A 22,335-nucleotide genomic window follows, 5' to 3' on the forward strand; every position below is an offset into this window, starting at 1 on the left:
ATGCTGGCCACAAGTGTCACAACCAGCTTCACTAGGAAAGGTCTCAGCTGCCCTGAGACCATAACAAAATGACTGGGAGCAGGTAGATGCTCAATACCCACCCCAAACCCAGATGCCCTGGGGTACCACTGGGCTTTCCTCAGCAGCCTCCATGTGCTGCAGTGAAATCACAGCCCTGAGGAGCAGGAACGAGAGGGGATTCAAGGACAGAGCGGCTTTTGGGAGACAAGTGTGACAACAAGCCCCCTTGGGGAAGGTGCAGACAGTCAGGAAATCCCAGCAAAGTCAGGACATGTCTGCTGGCAGGGAGATCTCACAGCCCAGGCACACTGGGAATCCCTCAGCCACTGACAGCCCCACGTTCCCAGGCAGGACCAGAGAAATCCATCAGATTTGGGCTAATCCCTGCCCTGCCTTTCCCAGGCAGCTCCCTGTGCTATAGATAGGACCGTGCTGCTGCAGCTCCTTTTTATAGAGCACAGAGAGGAGTCCCCCCCACCTCCTGCACCGCAGAACCCACCGCCACAGCCACACCGAGCCTGCAGCCAGCCCAGGCACAAACTGGGGCAGGAAAATCCAGCAGCACCACAAGGGGAGCAGTCCCCAGTCCTCAGCAGGTATTTTTGGATCTCACCTCTGAGCTGACCCATATGCCACTGCAGCTGCAGCCCCTTGACACGGGTTTCACAGGAAATCTCAGTGGAAGCTGCTCTTGGCTGCACACGGCAGTGTGAGACACACTCCTCCTTCCCGACCCCTCACCCCAGCTTTAGTCAACAATTATCTGGCCAAGAGGCACTCTGTGCATCCCTAGGGCCCTTGCTAGAGCACTCTGAGCCATTCCTCCCCCATGTTAGATGGCCCATGACATGTTCCTTCCCCTCCCAGTGCAGAGAGGAGAGCTGAAGTGTGCAGCTGCTCCCCTTCCCTCTCCTTTACGACCACAGGAGAAGGATGCTAATCCATGTGTTATCCCCCCGTGACAGCCACCAGCTCTGGGAGCTGCTGGAGGCCCCACACACACCACAACTCATCCACACAGCCTGCGACGTGCAGGGCACTCCTGCTCCCATCACCACAGCCACTCCAGCCCCAGGAAAAAACCCACAAGCTTTGATTTTTCTCTGAGATATCATTTCTAGGCCAAGCTGAGGCGAATAAAAGCATCCAAATGCGAGCACTGGTTCAGTGCCACCAGCCAGGGTGATGGAGCTCGGCCAGCCCCCAGCGTCAGAGGTGGCCCCGGTGTGGCAGCAGGTCAGTGACAATGGCATGTGTGGCACTGGGGACACAGCTGAGCCTCCCCAGCGTGCTGGCAGCTTCGGCAGGAGACACAGAAGGCTCCATCCAGTCTGCTCCCAGCAGCATCAGGTGTTTGTGTCCCTGCTCTGCACTGTCACAGCTTCCCCACAGCAGCTCATCACCGACACAAACAGACCTGGAGAGCTTGGCATTGCCCTTCGGAGAGCGCTGAGCTAAAACATGCTAAACTCTGCAAAGGGAGGCTCAGCTCAGCCCGATGGCTCCACTCAGCCCCTTCACAGCCCAGTAACACCTCACCAGCAGCTGCAGCACAGCCCAGGGGACCAATCAGGATCTGGGTATTTATCCCCAAATCACCTCTTCCTGGAGCTGAATTATCACCCGTTGATAGGGCTTGCTGGAGGCGACACAGACCACAGAGATTTTACACATGCTCTCAGGTCCTGAGTAGCTGACAAGCCCTGTGAATTCAGTGTGAGTTGAGTTATTTTGGGAAATAACCCAAAACCCAGGCTGGCAGGAACCGCGTTCAATGCAGCTGCAACTCCTCAGACCCCGCTGAAGATTGCACAGGCTTGCCTGCAGGGAGAGGGGCAGGGGCGTCCTGCTTAGCTGCTCCTAATAACCAGGAACTAAACCAAATCCTGGGGATGGGTAGCCATGGAGGAGGAAGGTGCCAGTGGTGTTTCTGGTCAAAATCAGGCACATTTTGGCTTAACCTGCATAATACTGGTGTGCCCAGCTGTGGGGAGTTACAGAGGGCCTGGAGGGAGGAAATGAAACGACACATCAGCCGAGATGGCTGGTGGAGACATCTGGGATCCTTGGGGAGAGGGGCTGGGAATGCTGCCAGCACTTCAGCCTGCCTGACCGAAATGTTCCCAGGAGCTGGCAGAGGTGGATGGAGGGGCTGGAAGCCCCTGCGGGGCTGGCTCTGACACAGCCCCAGGCCACACACCGGCGGCTGCTGGATTGGCTTTCGGCAGCCGAAAACAACAGGGGCTCCCGGGCGCGGGGCGGGCCCGGGGAGCTGCAGCAGCCTCTGCAGAAACCGAAAGTGCCCGGGTTTGGGGAACCCGAAACTCCGCGCCGTGACGCCTGCCCCGCTCCCTGCCCGGGGGCCGAGCCCTGTGCGAGCCCGGAGGTGGGGCTGTGCCAGCCCTGGGAGCGGCACGGCACGGCTCGGCACGGCGGCTCTGCACGGTGGGTATCGCCGCTCCAGCTGCCTGCCCTTCTCCCGATCGCCTGCTCGCGGAGGTTCAGGTCAGCTCGGGCCAGGGGGCTCGGCGGGGTCCCGCCAGGTCAGCCTGTCCCTTCACGGCGGAGCTGCAGAGGCTCTGCCCGGGTGGGCTCCGCGAGGGCCGGCTCGGAGCCTCGCCCACGGCCGGGGCTGCGGGGTCTGTCCCCAGCCCGGGGGCGCCGGGGAGCGGTGCGGGAAGGCGGAGGGATGTCGGGCCGAGCGGAGCGGGCATGCCCGGGCACATCCCGCGGGCGCATGGCCGAGCGGCTGCTTCCCTCTAGCGGGGACCGGGGGCTCGGCCGCCGCCTGCGCCGGGCCCCGCACCTCCCTCCCTCCCTGCCTCCTTCCTTCCCTCCTTCCCTGCCTCCCTCCTTCCCTCCCTCCTTCCCGCCGCCCCGCGGCACGTGGGGAAGGCGGGACGCGCTTCCGGAGCGGCGGCGGAGCGGTGAGAGCGGCGGCGGCGGGCGGGGAGCTCCGCGCGGCGGTACCGGAGGGGTCCCGGAGCGCGCCCGGGATCCCGGGGCCTGCCCGGCTCCCCCGCTGGCCGAGCGGATGGGCCCGCGGTGCCCGGGCAGCAGCGGCTCCTGCGGGGGCGGCTCCCGGGGATGCGGGAAGGGGGTGAGAGCAAGCCCCCGGCTGGGACAGCTGCCATTCCTCCGTGCCACGTGAGCCCAGGGAAGGTGTGGGAATAGCAGCTCTGGCACGGACACGGTGTGCCCCGGAGCAGGCGCAGGGAGGGCTGAGAACAGGGAAGTCAGTGTTGTGAAGATCTGCATTAAGCTTTGTTCCGTGTTCGCAGTGTAAGATCGTCTGACTTGTAGCAATGGGGAGACCCAGGAAGGAGTCTGCTGGCACATCATCCCCCCGACCGGCCACAACCGCCGCCAAAACTGCTCCCGCTGCGCCCCCGCCTTCCACTTCAGCCCCCCGGGCCAGGGCTGCAGGGAGCCAGCCCCGAGGCACTTCGGCTGCCAAGGCTGCCACCCCCACGCAGGGGCGGGGGACAAAGGCAGACTCTGCTCAGCCGAGATCCACAGCATCCCGTGGAGCCCGAGGAGAAGCTGGGGACAAGAGCAGAGCACCCAGCTGGAGCTCTACAACCCAGAAGGCGCCTGATGCCAGGGGAGCCGCCGGGCCTGCCCGAGCTGACCTGTACCCGCAGAAGAAGCAGCCTGGGGCTGACCTCAGCAAGGCCTGTGACCAGTTCCTGCCCCGTGTGAAGGGCCAGGACATCCCGAAGGTGGAGAAGGAGACCCGGGGCCAGCGGGAGAACCCCAAGTGGTACGAGTGGCGGGAGAACCGCATCACTGCCTCCGTGGCCCCCAAAATTGCCAACAGCAAGTTTGCCAACAGCAAGACAGACGAGGTGCCCAAGTCTTACCTAAAAGAGGTAGTGAGCTCTGGCTCCAAGGTGCAGACCCCAGCCATGTCCTGGGGGATCCGCAACGAGAAGGTGGCTGTGGAGGCCTACAAGCAGAAGTCACAGAGGGAGGGCAGGCCAGTGCAAGTGGAGGACTGTGGCCTCTTCATTCACCCCGAGAAGAACTGGCTTGCTGCCAGCCCGGATGGGATCATCAAGGATCCAGCCACAGGGAAGGACCTGGGGCTGCTGGAGGTGAAGTGTCCCTACAAGCACAGGAACAGGACGGTGCGTGAGGCCTGCAAGGACAAGGACTTCTGCCTGGAGGTGGATGGGGATTCCTATGCCCTGAAGAAGAATCATCCCTACTTCACCCAGGTCCAGTGCCAGCTGGGAACCACTGGCTTGCAGCGGGCTGACTTTGTGGTGCACACCAACAAGGAGACAGCTGTGGTCCCCGTGGAGTTTGACAGCGAGTTCTGGGGGAAGACAGTGCCCAAGCTGGAGAAGTTTTACACGGAGGCAGTGATTCCCCACCTGGAGCAGAAGGCAGGCAGCTCTGTCTGGGCCAAGGAGGAGTAGACCACTCCTGCCTACCTCAACTGGATACTTGCTTGGTTGCATAACTCCAGCTTTGTTCCGTAGCATAGAAGTTATACCCAGGTTAGTTGCTGTTCCTGAACTGTTCACAGCCATAGAACTGAAAAGTTGTACCAGCAGGACCCTGCTTGGTAAGGGTCCCCCCAAACAGTGCCTTCTTGCTGCCCCAGCCAGGTCAGCACTCAGACCCCAGAGCCTTCTTGTCCTGTCACCCTCACTGTCCCCTACCTGTCCCAACAGCATGCCTGATAGAAGCTGGCACACATCTGTGGATCTGCAAATGAAACCAGTATCTCTGTGTTAGAATTAGAGGCTTATTTTGTGGAGAAAACTGGAACCTTTCGTACCTCAGTTGCTGTCGGGACTGATTTCTAACTGCACTCCAGAGTGGAGACAGAGACAAGGAAGGTTTGTCAGAGCCCAAGAGCAAAACTCTTCTTTTGAGCCAGTGATGTGCCTTAAGCATCAGAGCAAAGGCACATGGACACTCTTCCTCCCTGAGCCATCAGACCTGCTGCTTCTGTGGCATAACCCACGACATTCCCTGTGAGATGGCAGCAGGCTGTGGAACATGATTCCCACTGAAGAGGTTGTCCCCCAGGCCATGCACCTCCTGAGGACCTACCCATGGAGCATCCCTGTAAACTGCAGCAGCGTGGGGAGGTGGTCATTGTCAAATTAAATACAGATGCACTGGTCTGCTTGTTTCCTGTTGTTTTTGCAGCTTGGGATTTACCTGGGGGAGTAGCAGGGCTGAGAGGTGTCCCTACACCAGATCCCCTCCCAGCCACAGCAGAAGGGAAGCAGGGGAGCACTTGGGTCCCCCAAGGGACATGAGAATCAAGGTCACTGACCTATGCCAAAGCCACCACTGTTATGGCAAAAGTATTTATTATATACATAAGACTCCAGTCACACTCCACAGGGCAAGGACCAGAATTTCGCTATAATACAAATTAACTATAATACAAAGTAACTATAATACAAATTAACTATAATACAAAGTAACTATAAAAACATAAAGCACTTTTGGGGCCCAGGCTTTCCACAGGAGGAGAGAGGCACAGGGACAAGCCTGGGGGCTGCTGTGTGACAGGGGGCTGTCCCACACCCTGCCCCCAGCTGTGGTCCCACAGTAACCAGATGTGCAAGTAGGAAAGAACCCAGTTAAGAATTATAGTCACAGGGACTGGCAGGTAGGGGCTGAGCTGAGTGTCACCAGGACAGGAGCGGGGCCTGCATCCCCCAGGGAAAGTGCAGAAGGCACATGGGCAGGGCTCTTTGGAGGGGCTGTGAGGAGGAGGTGGGATCCAACAGTTAGTGCATGTGGGGCCCCAGGAGATCACAAACACTAACACACCACCCACAGGGACGAGCATCTGGACCACCCTCCCACCCCCTGCACACTTCTGGGATAACCGAGCTCTATGGCCAATCCGATCCTCGGGGAGAGCACGCAGGGCAGCTTTCAGGGGCCAGAGGTGTGGGGGGACAGTCCAGCCCTGCGTCCCAGCCCCTCCCCTGCCAGTGCATTGATTGTCTAAGTCTTCAGGTTAAAAAGGGACCCCCGGCCTTCCTGCTCTGCAGGAGCATCAGTCAACCAGGCGCTTGCGGGGCACTGTCCGAGCTCGGTTGGAGCGGCGGATCTCCTGCTTGGCGTCCCGGCACCGCTGGCAGATGAAAATGTCAGGCACGTTGGATTTGCGGATCTTGGCACAAGAAAGGTGGATCCAGGTAGCACACTCGTTACATTCGATCATGGGCCTCCCTGCGAAGGGCTTCATGCAGAAGCAAGTGATCAGATCCCAGGCGTCATCATCTGCTCAGGGAGAGAGAGAGACACGCTCAGACACGGCCTCAGCAGCTGCACGTCTGCTTGTGCCACACCAGCCATTCTACTGGTGTCAGATGGGACAGCCCCCCACTCACCTTCTGCTTTGGTGTTGGGAACTTCTGCAAACCCGGCTGTTGAAGTTGCAAAAGGGGGAAAAAGAAAAAAAAATCAAAATCAGATGAGTAAGGCAGGCCTGCACCTCACTTCAGACCTGTTTCAGGTCTGCACCACTTGCTCTGCAGAACAGAGCTACCAAAGGGCTGGTCTGCTTCCTGCCCTCTGCTCTTCAGTCCCCCACATCCCAAAAGTATTTCTCTTGCTGGGAGAAGCTCAGGCTATGGACAGACCCTCCCTGTGGCCAGCAAGGGTGGCTCCAGCTGAAGGAGGGACAATGTTTGGCTATGGATGCAGCACAAGAGGACCCTCTGCCATCCCCCAGACACTTACCACTGAGCTGGGAGGCCTCTCTGCTTGTATCTTCCCCTGTGCTTTGGTCCAAGCTATTACAGGGACTAGGGCTTTTCCTCTCTCCAGAGAAGGAGTCATGCTCCTTAAGCTGAGGATCATCTGCTGGCTTCTCAGTTCCCTGTGCTCCGTACATCAAGTCCTTCTCCTCTGTCACTCCCTCCTCCAGGAGGGAGTTGGGCTGGGGGTCCCCAGGCAGGTTGAGGGAAGGCTCCAATAGCTCCTCTTTCACAGGAGACAGCTGTCCTGCCAGTGCAGCCAGCTGCTTCACCCCATCCTGCTCTGCCCCAAAGTCTTTCCAAGCACTCAGCGGCACCTTCTTCTTCACCTCCTGCTCCAAGATGCGTTTCTTTGCTGGCGGTTTCTTCCGTTTGATTTGCTGGGGCCGGACGTTGTAGAAGGCAGTGGAAAAGGCAGGGCTGTTCATCAGCAGCCCACTGCCCACAGCCCCCCTGGCCACAGCATTCCTGCTCTTCCTATTGTCCATGGGGATGTGGCCATCAGAGGAGTGAGACGAGGTTGAGCTATCGCTGTCCTGAGTGCTCCCCGTGCTGTTCTGGGGGCTCATGCTGCCTCCGTGGGTCCAGGGCACATACTAGTGGAAAGAGGGGAAGATGAAGGATTAGCAGGGGAGACTGGAGCACAGATATTTGGAGTGAGGAGAGAACGACTCTCCAGCAGTGTCTGCCAGACTGAATGGGCCCTGAGCAACCTGATCTAGTGGGTGGCACCCCTGCCCATGGTAGGGGAGATGAAACTAGATGATCTCTAAGGTCCCTTCCAACCCAAACCAATCCATGATTCTCAGAGATTAGGAGCTGAGCCTGCACATGGCAGGGAGACCAGGAGAACCAGTGTCTTTGTAGAGGAACAGTGTGCAAACCCCCTTACCTCTTCAGGGTACGGGATGTAGCCTGCATAGGCCAGAACGAAGGTGCAGAACTGGTTGAAATCCTCCACAGTTCTCCGCCGTTTCTGAAGTGGCTGCAAGAAACACCACGAGTGGATTAAACTCCCGGGATATCCCAGCCAAGCCGATATCACAGCCGGCTCTGGCGGCAGCCCTGGACCACCCGGCAGCTTTACAGGCACAGAACATCGAGGTCACCCAAACACCCATCCTTCCCGTAACTCTTCATCACCCGCCGAGGCAAACGCAGCCCTTCCCTTTAAACGCAGATGCCGGGCGGGGTGGCGGCGGGGCTGGGCGGGGGGGGAGGCAGGGCCGGACACACGCGACGACACCGTGACGACATGCCGGGACACCCAGAGCCGGGCAGCCGCTGGCGGAGCCTGAATCGGCGGCTCGGGGGCCCGGGGCCGGGATGTCCGTCCACCCACGGGCGGTGACTCCGCGGCGGGGGACGCTCCCGCGGCAGCGCCCGGCGCGCTCGGGGCTCGGTCCCGCGGGGGGAGGCCCGGGCCCCAGCCGAGCACCCCGGGCCCCCCCACGGGGACCCCGAGGGCCGCCACCGCCCCCCCCGGGGCGGCATCCCCCGCCCGTGCCCACAGCCGCCCCCCGAGGGCTCCTCTCCCACGCACGGCCCCCGCGGGCACACACGGAGCGGCCCCCCCGCGCACTCACAGACACCCGCACACACACACGGAGCCCCCCAGCCCTCCACAGCAAGCTCCCCGCTCCGGCACCAGCACCCCCCGCGCACAGCGCTCCCCCACGAGGCCCTCCGCCACACACGGCCCCCCCCAGCACACACATGGCCACACGGAGGGGACCCCCCCGTACAGCCACGCCGAAGGACCCCCCCCGTACACACTCAGAGCCACACGGAGGGCACCCCCTCCCTACACACACACACGCACAGAGCGAACCCCCCCGTACACACACACAGCGCAGAGAGAGGAGCCGCCCGGACACACAGACACACAGGGGACCCCCTCGCCCTTGCACACGCACACAGAGGGCACCCCCCCAGCACACACACACACAGAAGGGACCCCCCCCCGCACACACACAGAGGAGACCCCCCCGCACACACACACAGCCACAGAGCCCACCCCCTCCGCGCACACACACACACGACCCCCGCCGCTCCGGAGGGCACCCCCGCACCCCCGATGCCCGGCACGCAGCCGCCCCCCACCACCATCCGCTGCCCGCCGCCCCGCTCACCTCCTCGGGCGCCGGGGACGCGGGGCTGGGCACGGGGCTGCTCCCCGCCGAGCACGGCCCGCCGCGGGGGCAGGGCTCCGCCGGCTGCCCGCCGGCGCTCATGCCGGTGCCGGTGGCGGTGCCGGTAGCAGTCCCGGTGCCGGTAGCAGTCCCGGTGCAGTGCCCGCCGCCGGTGGGAGCGAGGCTCGAGCGCCGCCCCGGCCGCAGGGGCGGGACCACCTGGTGGCGGGGAAGGCGGGGGCGGGGCCTCGCGCCGGCCGTCCCGGTGCGGGGGGGTGCCGGTGAGCGTCCGCCCCTCCCGGTACCGAGCAGGGCAGCGCAGCCCGGCTGGACTCGCCCGGACCCGCCGCCGCCGCCAACGGCAACGCCGAGGCACCGCCCAGCGCCCGCGCGGGGCCGCGGCTCATGGAATGTTGGGGCTCGGGGGGAACACCGCGTTCGAACGGTCCCCGCGCGCCGGGCCCGGGCGGGACCCACCCCGCCGGAGGGCTCCGTCCGACATGGCCGGGAACGGCTCCAGGGCCGGGCCATCCGCAGCTGCTCCGGCCAACCTGTGCGCCTGCCTCCGCGCACTCCCGGGGAAGAATTTCATCCTAATATCCAGAGTCCCCTCTTTCACTTTAAAGCCATCCCCCCTTCTCTCATCCCTATCCGCCTGTGTAAAAAGTCACTCCCTCTTTTTAAAATATGTCAACAGCAAAAGCCACTCCAGAATTCAGGTTTTCTCGTTGCTAGATGAGGATGGGCACCCCACAAGCAGGTACATAGATGAGGCAAAGATGTTTAATGCCTTCTTCACTTCAAATTTCAACACCAGTGATGGGCTCTAGGGGTCCCTGAGCTGGAGGACCATGGCTGTGAGAATGATAAACTCCCACTCAACTCCAAACTTGTGCAGGATCTGCTGCTCCAGCTGAATCCCTTTCTAGGGATGCTGTACGGGGCCTTATGGAATTCATCCAAGAGTACTCAAAAGAGCTGGTGGATGTCATCATGAGACCTCTCATGATTTTTGGACTGCCATGGGAATCTGGAGAGATCCCACTTGACTGGAAATGGGCAAACATTTTCCCTGAAAGGGCTAGAGGGATGCTCCTGGGCGCTATAGGCCTGTCAGTCACATTTCAGTGCCTGGTGAAATTATGGAGAACATTATTCTGAGAGTTACAGAAAAATACCTGAAGGACAACACAGGCATCAGTCACAGCCAGCAAAAGTTCATGAGGGGAAAGTTCTGCTTGAGAAACTTCCTTTAAGGACAAGGCGACTCAAGTAGTTGATCTAGGGAAGCCTTGATAGAAAATTTGGAGTTCAGTAAAGCTTTCAATCAATGTGGTCTCTCCCAGGATTCTTCTGGACAGAATGTCCAGTACACAGATGGACAGATATGTCATGTGATGGGTGAGCAATAGCCTCATGGGCCAGGTTATGGTGAATGGGGTGGCATCAGACTGGTGACCAGTCACTGGTAGGGTTCTGCAGAGCTCAAGTTTAAGGCAAATGCTCTTCAAATCTTCATAAACAACCTGGATGCAGGACTTGAAGATACACCGAGTTTGCCAACATATGTGAAGCAAGGCAGCTGTATCAGCAGACCCCCCAGCCAGGCAGCCTGTAGTAGATGCCAAACACAGGATGTCTTTTGCTGGTCCTCTTCTTGATTTTTACCCACAGGCTCTCAGCCTGTTCATGGCTGTTACTCAGAGGCAGCTCTGCACTACCTGTCCCTTCCTTAGGAGAGCACAACGCCCCTGACCCTCCTTCCCATCCTCTCTTCTGACATCTTGTAGGCCCCCATTGTAGTGTTCCAGTTATGTGGCACATCAGTTTCTTTGATAGCAATTATATAATAGATTTTTAATTGCACCATAGTGTCCGACTCCTCTCACTTGTTACCCATGCTGCATGCTTTGGTGTGGAGACACTTCAGCTGGGGGCATTTTTGTAGTTTGGGAGGAGCCCTGCCTAATAATTCTTTTGAGACGATTTATGGGTATTACCCTGTTGCTTCCTAAGGTGTTGATGTTTCCTGGTTCCTCTCTGACACCCAGAAATACATCCCCATTCCCTGCTCAATGTAATTTAAAGCTCTGCCCCCTTCCTCCTGCCCACCCTGGGCCCATTTCCCCCCCAAACCACAACCGGGCCCGGTACCCTCCAGGGCTGACATCCAACCCAGCCTCACACCAGCCCCATGCCCTGAAAGGCCTCCCACTGCCCAGTGGGACACTGGCACACTTCAGCCAGGAGGTCCCAGCCTCACCTGCACCACAGAGCTGGCATTTAACTCAGAGAGAATAATCTGGAAAGCATCTCCTCCTCACCAGCCTTGTGCTTGAGGAGGACAATCCCCCCCTCCCCTCCAAAATCAAGCCCCACAGCCCCCCCAAGGAAAGGAGAGCCTTGCACCCACTGCGTCCTGGGTTTATTTACACCACAGCCTCTGTGTGGGTGGGCAGGGAGGGATGCTGGGCAGCCCACCCCAGGGCAGTCCACCCCCGAGCCGGCTCAAAGGCAAGGCAGGCAGCGAGGAGGTACCGGCAGCAGCACAGGGAAAGGAGCAGGGAGCACGCCCAGCAGAACCGGGCTCTGGCTCCCTTGGCACTACAGACGTAAGCAAGCCCGAGCATCGGGGGCTGGGGAAGAGGCAGGGGTCACTTTTAGCAGCAAATGCCTCGTTTCCCTCCAAGGCAGCAGGGAGGACAGTGGCATGTGATGGAGCTGGACTAGTGCTCAGGCAGTAAACAAAAAAAACAAAGAAAGAAAAAGGCAGAGGGTGAAGCGAAGAAACACGGAGAACAGCTCTTCTGCCCTGCAGAGCACGGAGTTAAACCGAGGGTCAGGATGCTCTGCCATCCCTCCTCTCGGCACAGCAGCAGCTCCAGGCACAGCCTTCCCAGTGTGCCCGGTGCCAGGCACAGCCCTGGCCAGTGACAGAGCCCCTGGCGTGCCCCTGGCCAGCACACCAGGCTCCTGCTCCCGCGCTGTCCTTCCAGCCGGCCCCGGGAGGGGAGAGCAGTTCAGGTGGCAGTTGGATGGCATGGCTGACGGGCCATGTGGGCAGCAGCGTCCTCGGCGCTCTGCCAGGCACAGTTGGGATGGAAGCCGAGGTGGCTGAGCTTTGCCCTCCAGCCCCTGGCGCAGTCCGGCTCCCACCTCCCTTATAGGAACCCCTCCTTCCGGAACTGCTCCTTCAGGATGTCTCTGTACTGGTCAAAGCCACCCTCGATGCGTGTGACGGTGCCGTTCTCACACACCCACAGCTCCTGGCACACCAGGCGGATGAAGCGTTCGTCGTGGGACACCAGGATTATACCACCCTGTCAACACACAGTTGGGAAAACGGGGAACTTAGTGGAGCATAACCCAGGGCCCAGGACTGGTGGCATGGGGATCTTGTGCCTCTCTCTGGCCTGTGCCCAGCACTTCAGGTTTCCATCAGCTCCAGGGAAAACTGAACAGTATTTTACAGGCAGGGAGCTCATCCCAGCTTTTCCTCCCTTCAGGGGGACAGACAGATCACCTGTGGAGGAGCCATGTGCAGTAGTAACACATTTAATCTCCTCTCTCGGAAGGCAAGTTCAAGGTTTGTTACTGGCTCTCCAGGTGTCCAACAACTTGAAGGATGGAGAATCCACACAAAGTCAGTAACAGTGAAAAGGTGCCTGGGTAGGGCCCTGAGCAGCCTCAGCTAAACTCTTCTGTCATAGGAAAACTGCCCCAACCAGTGAGATCCAGGGTGATCACAGTGGTATCTGGAGGCTGAGTCTCTGGAGATCAGGCATAAAACGTGCCAAAGGAAGAACTGAGTGGCCTCAAGGCAAGGCTGGCTGCACACAGCATGTGAGAAGCCAGAGTGTAGGTGACGATGGGACAAGGTGCTCTCTGGGCTGTTACTGCCTCTCTCAGCCACTCCTAGCCAAAGCCATCATGTAAACAAGCCACCAGGATGGATGGCTAAGGCAGAAATGTGACTAATTTCCCAAATTCTATCCTAGACTTGAAGTCACTGCTGGTATTTCACCATCCACCTCTGGCTGAGATAACAAGTAATTTGAGTTGGAGGCTGCAGGAGGTGTTAGAAAAACAAAGATGTTGCTGGGAGAACCTTACCCGGAACTTATTCAGAGCCTTTGCCAGTGCCTCAATGGTCTCCATGTCCAGGTGATTTGTTGGCTCATCCAGGATGTAGAAGTTTGGACTGGAAGAGAAGACAGCTCTGAGGATGCAGTGAAACAGGCTCAGGCTGGGTCTGCACCAACTGCTGCTTTAGCTGCTTAGAGCCACAGCCATTGGCATGTGGCTGGCCCCAGGATTGGCACTGCCCAGTCCCAGGGACACCTCTTATCCCTGTGAGCCCACAGCAGTGGAAGAAAACCATCTGCCTCCTTCCAGTCTCCCCAGGGTGACACCTCCCTCTCCATAAAAACCCCCAAGGACAAAGCTGCTGTGGGGTAGCACAAAGCCCCTGGATGCCTGCCTTCCTCCTGCTGAAGCAAGTTCCAGGGATGAAGGCATGCAAAAATTACCAGCGTTTGGGAGAACATTACCAGGACATTGTCATCTGGGCAAAGGCCACGCGGCTCTTCTGGCCCCCGGACAGGCTGGCCACGGGACGCACGGCCAGCTCCCCGGAGATGCCGTAGCTCCCCAGCTGATGCCGGTACTCCTCCTCCGTCTTCCCTGCAGGATCATGTCACAACACAGCTGTGACACACCTGGTGTGACACAGGGTCACAGATGGACAGCCTCTGCCACACCAGCAAATGGGAGATCAGCAGCACTTCCAGGCAATTCCCTCCCATGTGAGGGGTTTGCAGGGAAAACCTGACTGGCACAATCAGGACAGGGGCTGCAGGGCTGGTGACTGACACCAAGTGATGCTGCTCCCAAGTCCCTGGGTCAAGTAATGGAGAAAGGAACCAGAAAGGAACCAGAAAGGAACCAGAGGTTTTGGCAACTGGGAAAGGGGCATCTAGTGCTTATCCTATAAGCAGGAAAGAAGCTCATCTGCCCCAAAACTTGGCACCAGCCTGAGATCTGCAGACTACCAGCTACCCCTGCTTCTCATGGCTGATGACCTGAACTTGGCTGGATGAGGGGAGTTATCCCAGTGTTGAAAATGACCCTTAAGCACTGATGGGACAGAGCCTTTTGCCCAGGAGCATGGACAAATCAATGCTCCTCCATGCACAGCACAGAAGACCTCTGGGATCAACAAATACTCACCTGGGAACTTTCTTGCCAGTAACTCTACAGCACTGATATTCAAGTCTAGTTGATCCACATGGTGCTGGCTGAAATAACCAATCTTTAGGTTTCTGCAGAATGAGAAGAACAACTGGAAGCTGGTACCAGACCCTACAACCACAGCATTCATAGCTGCAGTGCCATAAGGGGGCACATGTGTGGGTGTGCTGGACCCATCCTGGTCACTCAAGCAGCCACTGCTCCAAAGCACAGCCCAGGAGCCCCCCAGCTGCACCATTCCTCCCAGCCCCCCAGCCCTTCCAACCAGGTACCTGTGAGCATGTCTGATCCCTCTGACTGGTGCCAGCTCCCCCATTAAGATCTTTAGCATGGTTGACTTGCCAGCTCCGTTTTCCCCAACCTACAGAAGCAGCAGCAGCATTGGAGAATGTGAAATCCATGAAGGCACTTTAGAGAGGGGGGCAATGAGCAGAGAATTTCAGCTCTTGCAGATGATGAGGGGGAACAGGACAGAGCACAAATGGTGTACCAGGAAGCTGCATTTCTGTCATTGACAAACAGCACTGGCAGCTGTGCCAGATGTTCCCTCCCCAACCCTCAAGCCTAAGGATTATCCAGTCCCAGCCTCATCTGCAATAGTGTCTGCTGCCCCATCCAATGCAGCAGGGCCCCCACTACATGCTGCTGTCATCTAACAGGAGTCCTGTATGGATGCAGTCTCTTCCCAGAGGTATCCAGTGAAAGGATGAAATCACAAGTTCCAAACAGTACTAGGAAAAATGTCCCAGTGTTCCTCAAAATTAGGATGATCAAATGCTCTGATTGGGACCCAGTGGAATGGAAGAAATAGTCCTCCCTGGAAATATCCAAAATTCAACTGACAAGGACCTGAGCAAGCTGACCTATAACCAAAGCTATCCCTGCTTTGAGCAGGGTCCTCCCAAGGCCCTTGCAGGCTCCCTTATTCTGCAATCCCACATACCACACAGATGCGGGACTCCAGGTCGGCAGAGACAGAGAGGGAATGAAAGATGTAGTGACTTGGCTCATAATAAAAGTCCACTTCATCCAGCTGCAGGATTGGTGGGGAGAACTTCTCAAAGCCGTCAGGGAACCTGAGAAGGCAGGAAGAGGTGAGAGATGCCAGGAACTTCAGAGACTCCCAACCACCCAGAACCACCTCTGTAACCCCCATGTGACAAGGAGGGCTCCCTATCATGCAGGGCCTCAGGGAAGGATGGGCAGAAGAAAGCAACAAAGATCTGCAGCCCTGGCCCCAAGAGGGAACCCAGCCTGAATGAGGGGACCTGTCTGGTCTCCCTGCCAGAATAAAACTGGCCCACGTGAAGGGGTGGTTGTCCCAGCTGGGACAGCACCCTGGAGAAGTTCATGTCAGAAATGGAGCCAGGTGCCCTCCAAACAATGGCTCACGGGACCCTTACCTGATGATCACCTCAGATTCCTTGTCCACAGGTTTCAGCACTGGCCTGAAAGAAGAGGAAACATAACCAAGGTGCCCTGCACTGTGGGTCTGCTCCCACACCAGAAGCCCAGGTTGAGTCTCTAGCTCTGTGACACCTCATCCTAACCAAAGCCTCTGGACCAGAAACAGGCACCCAAAAAGCCCAAACCACAACTGTATCTGCCAGGTACCCTGGGAATCTCCATTTCTCCCCATGAGCAGTGCCCATTTTCCACCTCCAGAGAGGAGCAGGATAGGCACTCACAGCTTCTCCAGCAGCTTGAGCTTGCTCTGGACTTGGGACGCCCGGTTGGCGTTGTAGCGAAAGCGGTCAATGAAAACCTGGGAGAGAGAAAAGCATCAGAGAGCCCCAAATCCCCTTCAGCACCAGCACCCTGCTCCACTGCCAAACCTACAGCAATGCAACCACTAAGGCAGAGAGAAAGGGACAAGGCTGGGAGAATGCCCCAGCTCCACTGGCTTCTCCCAGTACCTGGATGTGCTCACGGTACTGCTGCTGGGCTTCATACTCTCGCTGCTGGTTCTTCAGCCTCTCCTCCTTGATCTTCATGAAGTTCTCAAAGTCCCCACGGTACATGTCCAGCCGCTGCGAGTGCAGGTGGATGATGTCCGTGGCCACGGCGTTCAGGAAGTTCCTGTCGTGGGACACCACGAGGATGGTCGACTGCCAGGTCTGGAGGAGACAGCAAGAGGGAGGCCTGAGCACCACCAAGCACAGGGGCTGGTCCCACCACCCAGGCAGGTGAGGACATCTCCCTCCCTCACCCTTTCTTGGTATCCAGGTCTTCTCCTACCCCCCTACCTGTAGGTAGCTCTCCAGCCACAAAATTGCCCTCACATCCAGCATGTTCGTTGGCTCTGAGGGAAGGGGAAAAGGCACCGAGGTCAGGAGGGATGGGGATGGCTGGATTCTATTTTTTTCCCATAGGAAAGGCTAGTGATGTGCATTGTGGGAAAGAGCCTGCGTGGAGACCTTCCCTGCCCAGCTCAGGGGATTCATGTAAGGTGTAATGATGTGTGTGCACAGGGGCCCAGGCTCGGGCTCAGGCTCAGGCAGGGAGGCTCCTCACAGCAGCATCTCACCCAGATTCCCTACCCAACCTGGGCATGCTCTGCAGTGAAGGGACTTCCCCCAGCACAAACTGGCAGCCAGGGTGCATTCCAGGGACTAGCAAGGGAAAGGGAACAAAACTTGGGGCAGGATGACATGCAGGCCACATGGTTGGAGCACAGGGCAAGGCTCTGCTGAGCACAGTGAGAGCTGCTGCCCAGGCAGATTTCCCTGTGCCACTGCTGCCAACTGTGCTGCCAGGCCGGCCCATTACAGGGCTATTTTGAGCAGGCAGATAAAGGCCATGGCATGTTCCCAACCCCAGGAAGGGCACAGGCAGGCACAGCAGTGTCAGAAGGGGACTCACAGTATCAACTTACCATCCAGCAGAAGGAGATCTGGCCTGGGGAAAACAAGACATGGGTATCAGAAGGAGCACAGGGTCAGTGCAGAGTGCCTCATCACACACACAGAGCTGCAGTGCCTCCAACACCCCCCACCTCAAGAGCCTGGGTTGAGAGGGCCCCCAGGCAGCACCCCTGCACCTCGCAGCACAGACAGCAAGGAGGCTTAACCCCAGAGCATGAAGGCCTGGACACCAACCTGGCAAACAGGGCTCTGGCTAAGGCCAGTCTCATTCTCCAGCCTCCAGAAAACTCTCTGAGGAGAGAAGATGCAGAGAGGGGTTACTGTTCAACACAGAACCACTGTGGCTGCCTGCCTGCAGGACCTGCTCCCCCATGGCTCTTTTGGCTCTGCTGTCACCCAGAGGCAACTTGTCCCTGCAGAGATTTCAAGCACAGCACAAGATCTGAGGTCCAGCAGGAAGGTGGCAGGAGACCACAGGCACCCCCAGGGAAGGAGACCACATTGGATGGGCAAGAATAAACCCTTGCTTTTCCTTACAGCCACAGCAGTGCCTGGGGGCTCAGTTGGAACATCTCCCCAGCCACATCACTGCCTCAGTGCCCAAAGTTTGGAAACTTACTTGGTTGTCTGTTGTTGCATCTTTGCATTAAAGCCCAGCCCAGCAAGAATGACGGACGCCCTGGGGAGAAGGGGAGAGAACTGGAATCCAGCTACAGCATCCAACAGCAGGGCACAGTCTGAGGTCTCAGACCCACAAACAGCAAGGGAACTCTGCTACATATTTTAAAGCCATTTTGGTGCAGGAAAACTTCCCTGCACACCCAAGAGAAGCATGTGGCTAGGAAATGCAGCCCAGCAGGGCACGGCTTCCACATGAAGTCCCAGGAGATTTGCAAGGAGTTTTCATCTCTTTGGCCAGGAAGAGAGTCACATCATTACCATCCCAAAAATGCTTCCCAGACACCAAGAACCTATGGAGGTCAGACAACAGCAGCAGCAACAATACAAGCCATTTGGAGCAAAAAAAGTCCCTCCAGCTTCAGTAGAAAGCTCAACTATTCCTAAACTAGCAGAGCTGTGAAAGAGAAGAGACAAGAAGAAAAGCAGAGAAAACCCCATCCCCACAGGCTGGATCCCAGGGCCACAGCACGACTCTTCCATACCCCAAACCACTGCTCAGCCCTGGCCATGCCAACACACAGCAGTGCTCACAGGGCTGTCTCACCTTGCTGGGGCCTTGTCCGCCTCAATCTCCTCCAGCTTAGCATAGATCTCCGATAGCCTGGCACCTTCTGTCCCTTCTCCCCTGGGGCAGAAAAAGGAGGAGTGTGTGGGACTCACCAAGTCAGGGTTTGAGTGCTGGGGGAGGCTGATCTCCCCAGGCAGGACTAAGGTGGGCAAGATACAGCCCACCCCTGCCAGAGCATGTCTTTGGAAGGGACAGACCTCACAATGAGACCTTGTGGTCAAGAGGCCACAGAAGGGCTGGAAATCCAGGGGATCACCTCACCTGCCAGAACTGATCTTGGCTGTCAGGTCCCTCTCCTCCCGCAGCAGGCTCTCACGAGTGGTGTCACACTCCAGCACACTCTGCAGCGCTGGTGTGTCATCCCCTGCCACCTCCTGCTCCACGTGCAGGATGCTGATGTGCGAGGGGATGCGCAGGCTCTGGCTGGCGATCATCTTCAGCAGCGTGGTCTTCCCCAGCCCGTTCCTGCCCACCAGCCCGTAGCGCCGCCCGAAGGCCAGGTTCAGGTCTGCTCCCGTCAGCAGGACACTGAAGCAAGGGAACAGGAGGTCCCTGGTCAGACTGTCCCATGAAGAGGGGACAACTGACAGCCACCTGCCCCTGGTGTATTTCAGGCTGTGCTGTAGCCAAGCAAAAATCACAGGCTTCTCCTGCCCACAGCCAACAGGGTCAGTGCCCACCTTGCTTCCTGAGCTCTGCCACACCCGCTGTAATTCCTCAACTGCTCTCCAATCCAGCCTCAATCCCCCATGGCCCAAAACCCCAGGCAGGGTGTGTCCCCCGTGCCCACCGCACTCACCGCTCCCCGAAGGACACGTCGAAGTTCTCGATGCGCACGTCGTACGACTTGTTCTTGCCCGATGACTCCATGCGAGTCTCCTTCTTGCTGGAAGCCTGGCTGGCAGACGCCTCCTCAAGGACACTGAGGACAGACAGAACACAGAGAGGGGGCTCAACAGGAAAGCTCTGGAACAGCCAGATCCCAGCCATGCCCAGCAGAGCAGGATGGGCATGTTCAAAGTGCCCTGCAGCTCACACAGGGCCAGATGACTTCAGGGAATCCCGCTCCAGCCTCTTGTCCTGCTTGGCTTTCAGCCTGGCTTCCGCCTTCTCCAGTTTCTTGGCATTCACCATCTGGGACACACAACACAGTTTGAAGAAGAGACAGCATCTTCAGCAAAATCCCCAAAAGCCCAGCTCTGGGAGAAAAAAGATCAATCAACCTCTCAAGCCTGGAAGAAAGGGAGGGAGGAAGGACAGGGAAACTGGGACAGATTCAAGCGTATTTTGAGGAGGTTAACCAGGCCAGGAAGCTACCTCAGGAACGAAGTCCTAAATAACAGCTCATACACAAGTTTTGCTTCAGCAAGGCAGAGGTTTTGGCTGACCCTCTCATACAGTCAGTTTCTGTAGTTCCAGGGATCAGCCAAGTCACTTCAACAGCAGCAACCTGCCATCCCAGTGCCTCTTCTGGTACAGCCTGCACCCACTCTTGAAGAGCACCATGAGGTGTTTCCCTTCCCAACACGTTAAACGTTAGCCAGTTTGGAACAAACTCTTCTTGAGCAGTGGATCAGAGACAAAAAGCATTTAATTAACCCTGAAGGCAAGAAGGCGCCAAGTGTTTAAACCTGGCTTCTGGTCTTGGCCAGGCTTTCAGCCCACTCCAGCTTATTCCTGCACAGAGTCAAATATTTGTGGCTGACCAAGAACACTCCTAGGTATTTCTAGGCAACTCTGCAGGCACTGGAGCACGTTAGAGACCTGCACGCCAGACTGAAGAGTGCTGTTACTAGAGCTGTGACTCCACACCTACAGACAGAGTCACTCTGTAAACCATACCCAGCTTTCTGAATCTCCCAGTAAGACATGTCCTCCAAAGCCTGACAGGCCTCTCAAGGCTTTCTCTGAATGGTCTCCAATTTTTCTGAAGAACCTTTTTTGAATTGCAGACACGAGAGCTGGAAAGTGAATCCAGCTGCAACAACTCTGGTGCCAAAACCAGCCAGAGCTGCCAGTTTTTGCCTAAGACTCCCGTTCAGACATGTGGGAATTGTGTTAGGTCTCAGCCTCCAAGTGAAGGGTTCTCATCCCCAACACATTAACCCAAGGAAAGGGAGCAGCCTGGCAATGACACTGCCCACACTGTGCAGCCACTGCCAGCCTGCTTTGTGGATGTACGCCTGCACCTCACCCATGCTCAGACTTTGGCACATCCAACACATACAGCATGCCAGGCTGCTCCTGAGCAGCTACACATTCTATCAAATATTTCCTCAGGTTGTGGAGTGGAACTGCTTCCAAACTTCTCTGCTCTTGATCTTATTTCCCAAAGCACAACAATCTACAGCTGGCTCTAGAGCTTAAAACGTCCCTGCAGCAGCTCTCTGCTAAATTCCCACCTGTACCACCCCCCTCTCCTGCCATTACCCAGGGCTTTACTCCTCGCTGATCTGTCAAGATGTCATTCAGGGACATCCTATTTTCTCAATCAAAGGCCTTGTTGTAGGAGCCAAAGGTCCTCACAAAAGTCAGAGTTCACTAAGAAATTACAGCAAAATAGATCTTGTCAGATTAATAAGCTGCTAACACATCTGGAGCCTCTTCACCAGACCAAGGTCAAGAGTTTCCCAAATTACAGAGAGCCCAGTAAGGAGGAGCAGTACCCCCTGCAGCTATACTCCCAGCCAGGCTGCTGCCTGCCTTGGCTGCTCTCCAAGGGCAACCTGGACTGGAGCAGGGCAGGGCCCCTGCAGCCCCACGTGTCAGCTGCTCCCACAGGGAAGGGCAGAGCCCTCACTTACCGAGGTCTGGCCTCTCTTCAGCAGCAGCCCCGGCAGCAGATCCGCGCTGGCGTCGCCTGCAAGGAGCCGGTGGGGTTGGGCTGGGTGAGCACGTGTGGCTCTGCAAAGCCCTGCTTTAATGACCACCCATGCCCAGGCAGGACTGATCCCTCTCCCGACAGGATGAGGGGACCAAGGGGCATGTCTCCACCTCCACCTTCCCCCGTGGGCACCGCTGCACGATGACAAACGTGTGCCTGTGAGGGACAGCCTGAGGCTCCCCTCGCCAAGGTCAGGAGAGCTCACCCAGCACCCCGAAGGCAGGAGTGAGCCGGGGGCACCACTCACCGTATCCATCGGTGATCTGGGAGAGCTGGATGGGGGCATCCAGCAGCACCTGGCTGCAGCGCTGGGCTTGGCCCTCGTCCCTGCGGAGAGGAGGAGGAGGGTGAGGCGCTGAGCGGGGCGCGGGGGTGCGGGGGGCCGCGGTGCCCTTACAGCTGCAGGGTGTTGAAGAGGCGCTGGCAGATCTCCCTGATGGCGCCGTCGTCCTTGGTGTCCTGCGACACCTCCCGCAGCAGCTCGCCCACCGCCTCCTCCAGATCGTCCACCGACTCGAAGTCCGCGCCGCTGCCGTGCAGGATGCCTGCGGGCACACGGCGCTGCACTCCCCGCCGCCGTGGCGACAGGTGGCACCCGCCCGCTCCCGCACCGCACCCTCCCGCCGCCGCTCGCCGTCCGGGCGCTGCCGCCACAGCGGGGAGGCGTCGCGACACGCGGCGCCGCGGGAGGCCGAGCCGCAGCGGGCAGGCGGGAGCCGCTCACCCGTCACGTAGGCGAAGAGCTCGCCGTCCAGGTCGGGGAACTCGGAGCGGAGGATGTCGGCGCAGGACGCCATGGCGGGGGGGGCCCCCCCCCCGCGGAGCCGCCGCCGCTCGGAGCCGGAAGGGACGGCGGGCGCTGCCGGGAAGGAGGCGGGCGGGCGCCATGGCGCGAGGGACGCCGGGAGATGTAGTCTGTAGCCCGGGCCCGACCGCGCCTGCGCAGTAGGGGGGCAGGAGCGGGGCTGCCGGCGGCACCGGGACGGGCCCAACCCCGCCCAGCCCCTGCCTGCACAGGGAAAGGGTCTGGGGAGCACTCGGAATTCTTTCTTCCCTCTTTTAAAAACAGTTTCTGCTTTTAAACCACAATCAAGACACTGCAGGTTTGGGTTTGAATTTTTTCATCCGCCGAAGAACAATGACCACACGGACATCGTCACCTGCTCACAGACTGAAGGCACAGGGGCTGAGCCAA

General features: G+C 58.2%; 3 protein-coding genes across 8 annotated transcripts; 1 reads left to right on the forward strand and 2 right to left on the reverse strand.

Moving 5' to 3' along the window:
- The first annotated feature begins 1,721 nt into the window (after positions 1-1,721).
- On the forward strand, positions 1,722-5,162 carry LOC120504381. Of its 5 annotated transcripts, none has more exons than XM_039713816.1 (2): positions 1,722-1,737; positions 3,303-5,162. In XM_039713816.1, the coding sequence occupies exon 2, from the start codon at positions 3,327-3,329 to the stop codon at positions 4,443-4,445; it is 1,119 nt and encodes a 372-aa protein (XP_039569750.1). In that variant the 5' UTR covers positions 1,722-1,737; positions 3,303-3,326; the 3' UTR covers positions 4,446-5,162. The 5 variants fall into 5 exon arrangements, with proteins under 5 accessions (XP_039569750.1, XP_039569747.1, XP_039569746.1 ...); XM_039713813.1 differs by lacking the exon at positions 1,722-1,737 and adding an exon at positions 2,165-2,526; XM_039713812.1 differs by lacking the exon at positions 1,722-1,737 and adding an exon at positions 2,166-2,466.
- Positions 5,163-5,337: 175 nt separating this feature from the next.
- LOC120504388 (PHD finger protein 13-like) lies at positions 5,338-9,487 on the reverse strand. The gene is made up of 5 exons (XM_039713829.1): positions 8,894-9,487; positions 7,654-7,746; positions 6,745-7,357; positions 6,393-6,428; positions 5,338-6,282 (listed from the first exon to the last, which is right to left on the reverse strand). The coding sequence occupies exons 1-5, from the start codon at positions 9,422-9,424 to the stop codon at positions 6,056-6,058; spliced, it is 1,500 nt and encodes a 499-aa protein (XP_039569763.1). The 5' UTR covers positions 9,425-9,487; the 3' UTR covers positions 5,338-6,055.
- Positions 9,488-11,301: 1,814 nt separating this feature from the next.
- Positions 11,302-22,024, reverse strand: ABCF3 (ATP binding cassette subfamily F member 3). 2 transcript variants are annotated; one of them, XM_039713923.1, is made up of 21 exons: positions 21,865-22,023; positions 21,538-21,685; positions 21,388-21,467; positions 21,061-21,116; positions 19,293-19,390; positions 19,056-19,178; positions 18,518-18,784; positions 18,233-18,313; positions 17,627-17,686; positions 17,242-17,298; positions 17,019-17,041; positions 16,390-16,445; positions 16,060-16,260; positions 15,832-15,908; positions 15,547-15,591; positions 15,087-15,219; positions 14,416-14,504; positions 14,123-14,214; positions 13,444-13,576; positions 13,007-13,094; positions 11,302-12,213 (listed from the first exon to the last, which is right to left on the reverse strand). In XM_039713923.1, the coding sequence occupies exons 1-21, from the start codon at positions 21,935-21,937 to the stop codon at positions 12,055-12,057; spliced, it is 2,139 nt and encodes a 712-aa protein (XP_039569857.1). In that variant the 5' UTR covers positions 21,938-22,023; the 3' UTR covers positions 11,302-12,054. The 2 variants fall into 2 exon arrangements, with proteins under 2 accessions (XP_039569857.1, XP_039569858.1); XM_039713924.1 differs by lacking the exon at positions 17,627-17,686 and having other exon boundaries at positions 21,865-22,024.
- Between the last annotated feature and the right edge of the window lie 311 nt (positions 22,025-22,335).

The sequence above is a fragment of the Passer montanus genome, unplaced genomic scaffold (assembly GCF_014805655.1).
Source record: "Passer montanus isolate IOZ18808 unplaced genomic scaffold, ASM1480565v1 scaffold29, whole genome shotgun sequence".
In the NCBI taxonomy this organism is placed as follows: domain Eukaryota; kingdom Metazoa; phylum Chordata; class Aves; order Passeriformes; family Passeridae; genus Passer; species Passer montanus.

What these genes read in the sequence shown, in the direction of transcription:
- LOC120504381 (XM_039713816.1), top strand. Translation starts at nt 3,327, where the DNA reads ATGGGGAGACCCAGGAAGGAGTCTGCTGGCACATCATCCCCCCGACCG.
- LOC120504388 (XM_039713829.1), bottom strand. Translation starts at nt 9,424, where the DNA reads ATGGCCCGGCCCTGGAGCCGTTCCCGGCCATGTCGGACGGAGCCCTCC. An exon ending in CGTCCCCGGCGCCCGAGGAG is followed by an intron (nt 7,747 to 8,893) that starts GTGAGCGGGGCG and finishes TGTTTCTTGCAG; the next exon opens with CCACTTCAGAAACGGCGGAG. An exon ending in ACATCCCGTACCCTGAAGAG is followed by an intron (nt 7,358 to 7,653) that starts GTAAGGGGGTTT and finishes TCTTTCCACTAG; the next exon opens with TATGTGCCCTGGACCCACGG.
- ABCF3 (XM_039713923.1), bottom strand. Translation starts at nt 21,937, where the DNA reads ATGGCGTCCTGCGCCGACATCCTCCGCTCCGAGTTCCCCGACCTGGAC. An exon ending in TGAAGAGAGGCCAGACCTCG is followed by an intron (nt 19,391 to 21,060) that starts GTAAGTGAGGGC and finishes TGTGTGTCCCAG; the next exon opens with ATGGTGAATGCCAAGAAACT. An exon ending in GCCCAGATGACAATGTCCTG is followed by an intron (nt 13,095 to 13,443) that starts GTAATGTTCTCC and finishes CTTCTCTTCCAG; the next exon opens with TCCAAACTTCTACATCCTGG.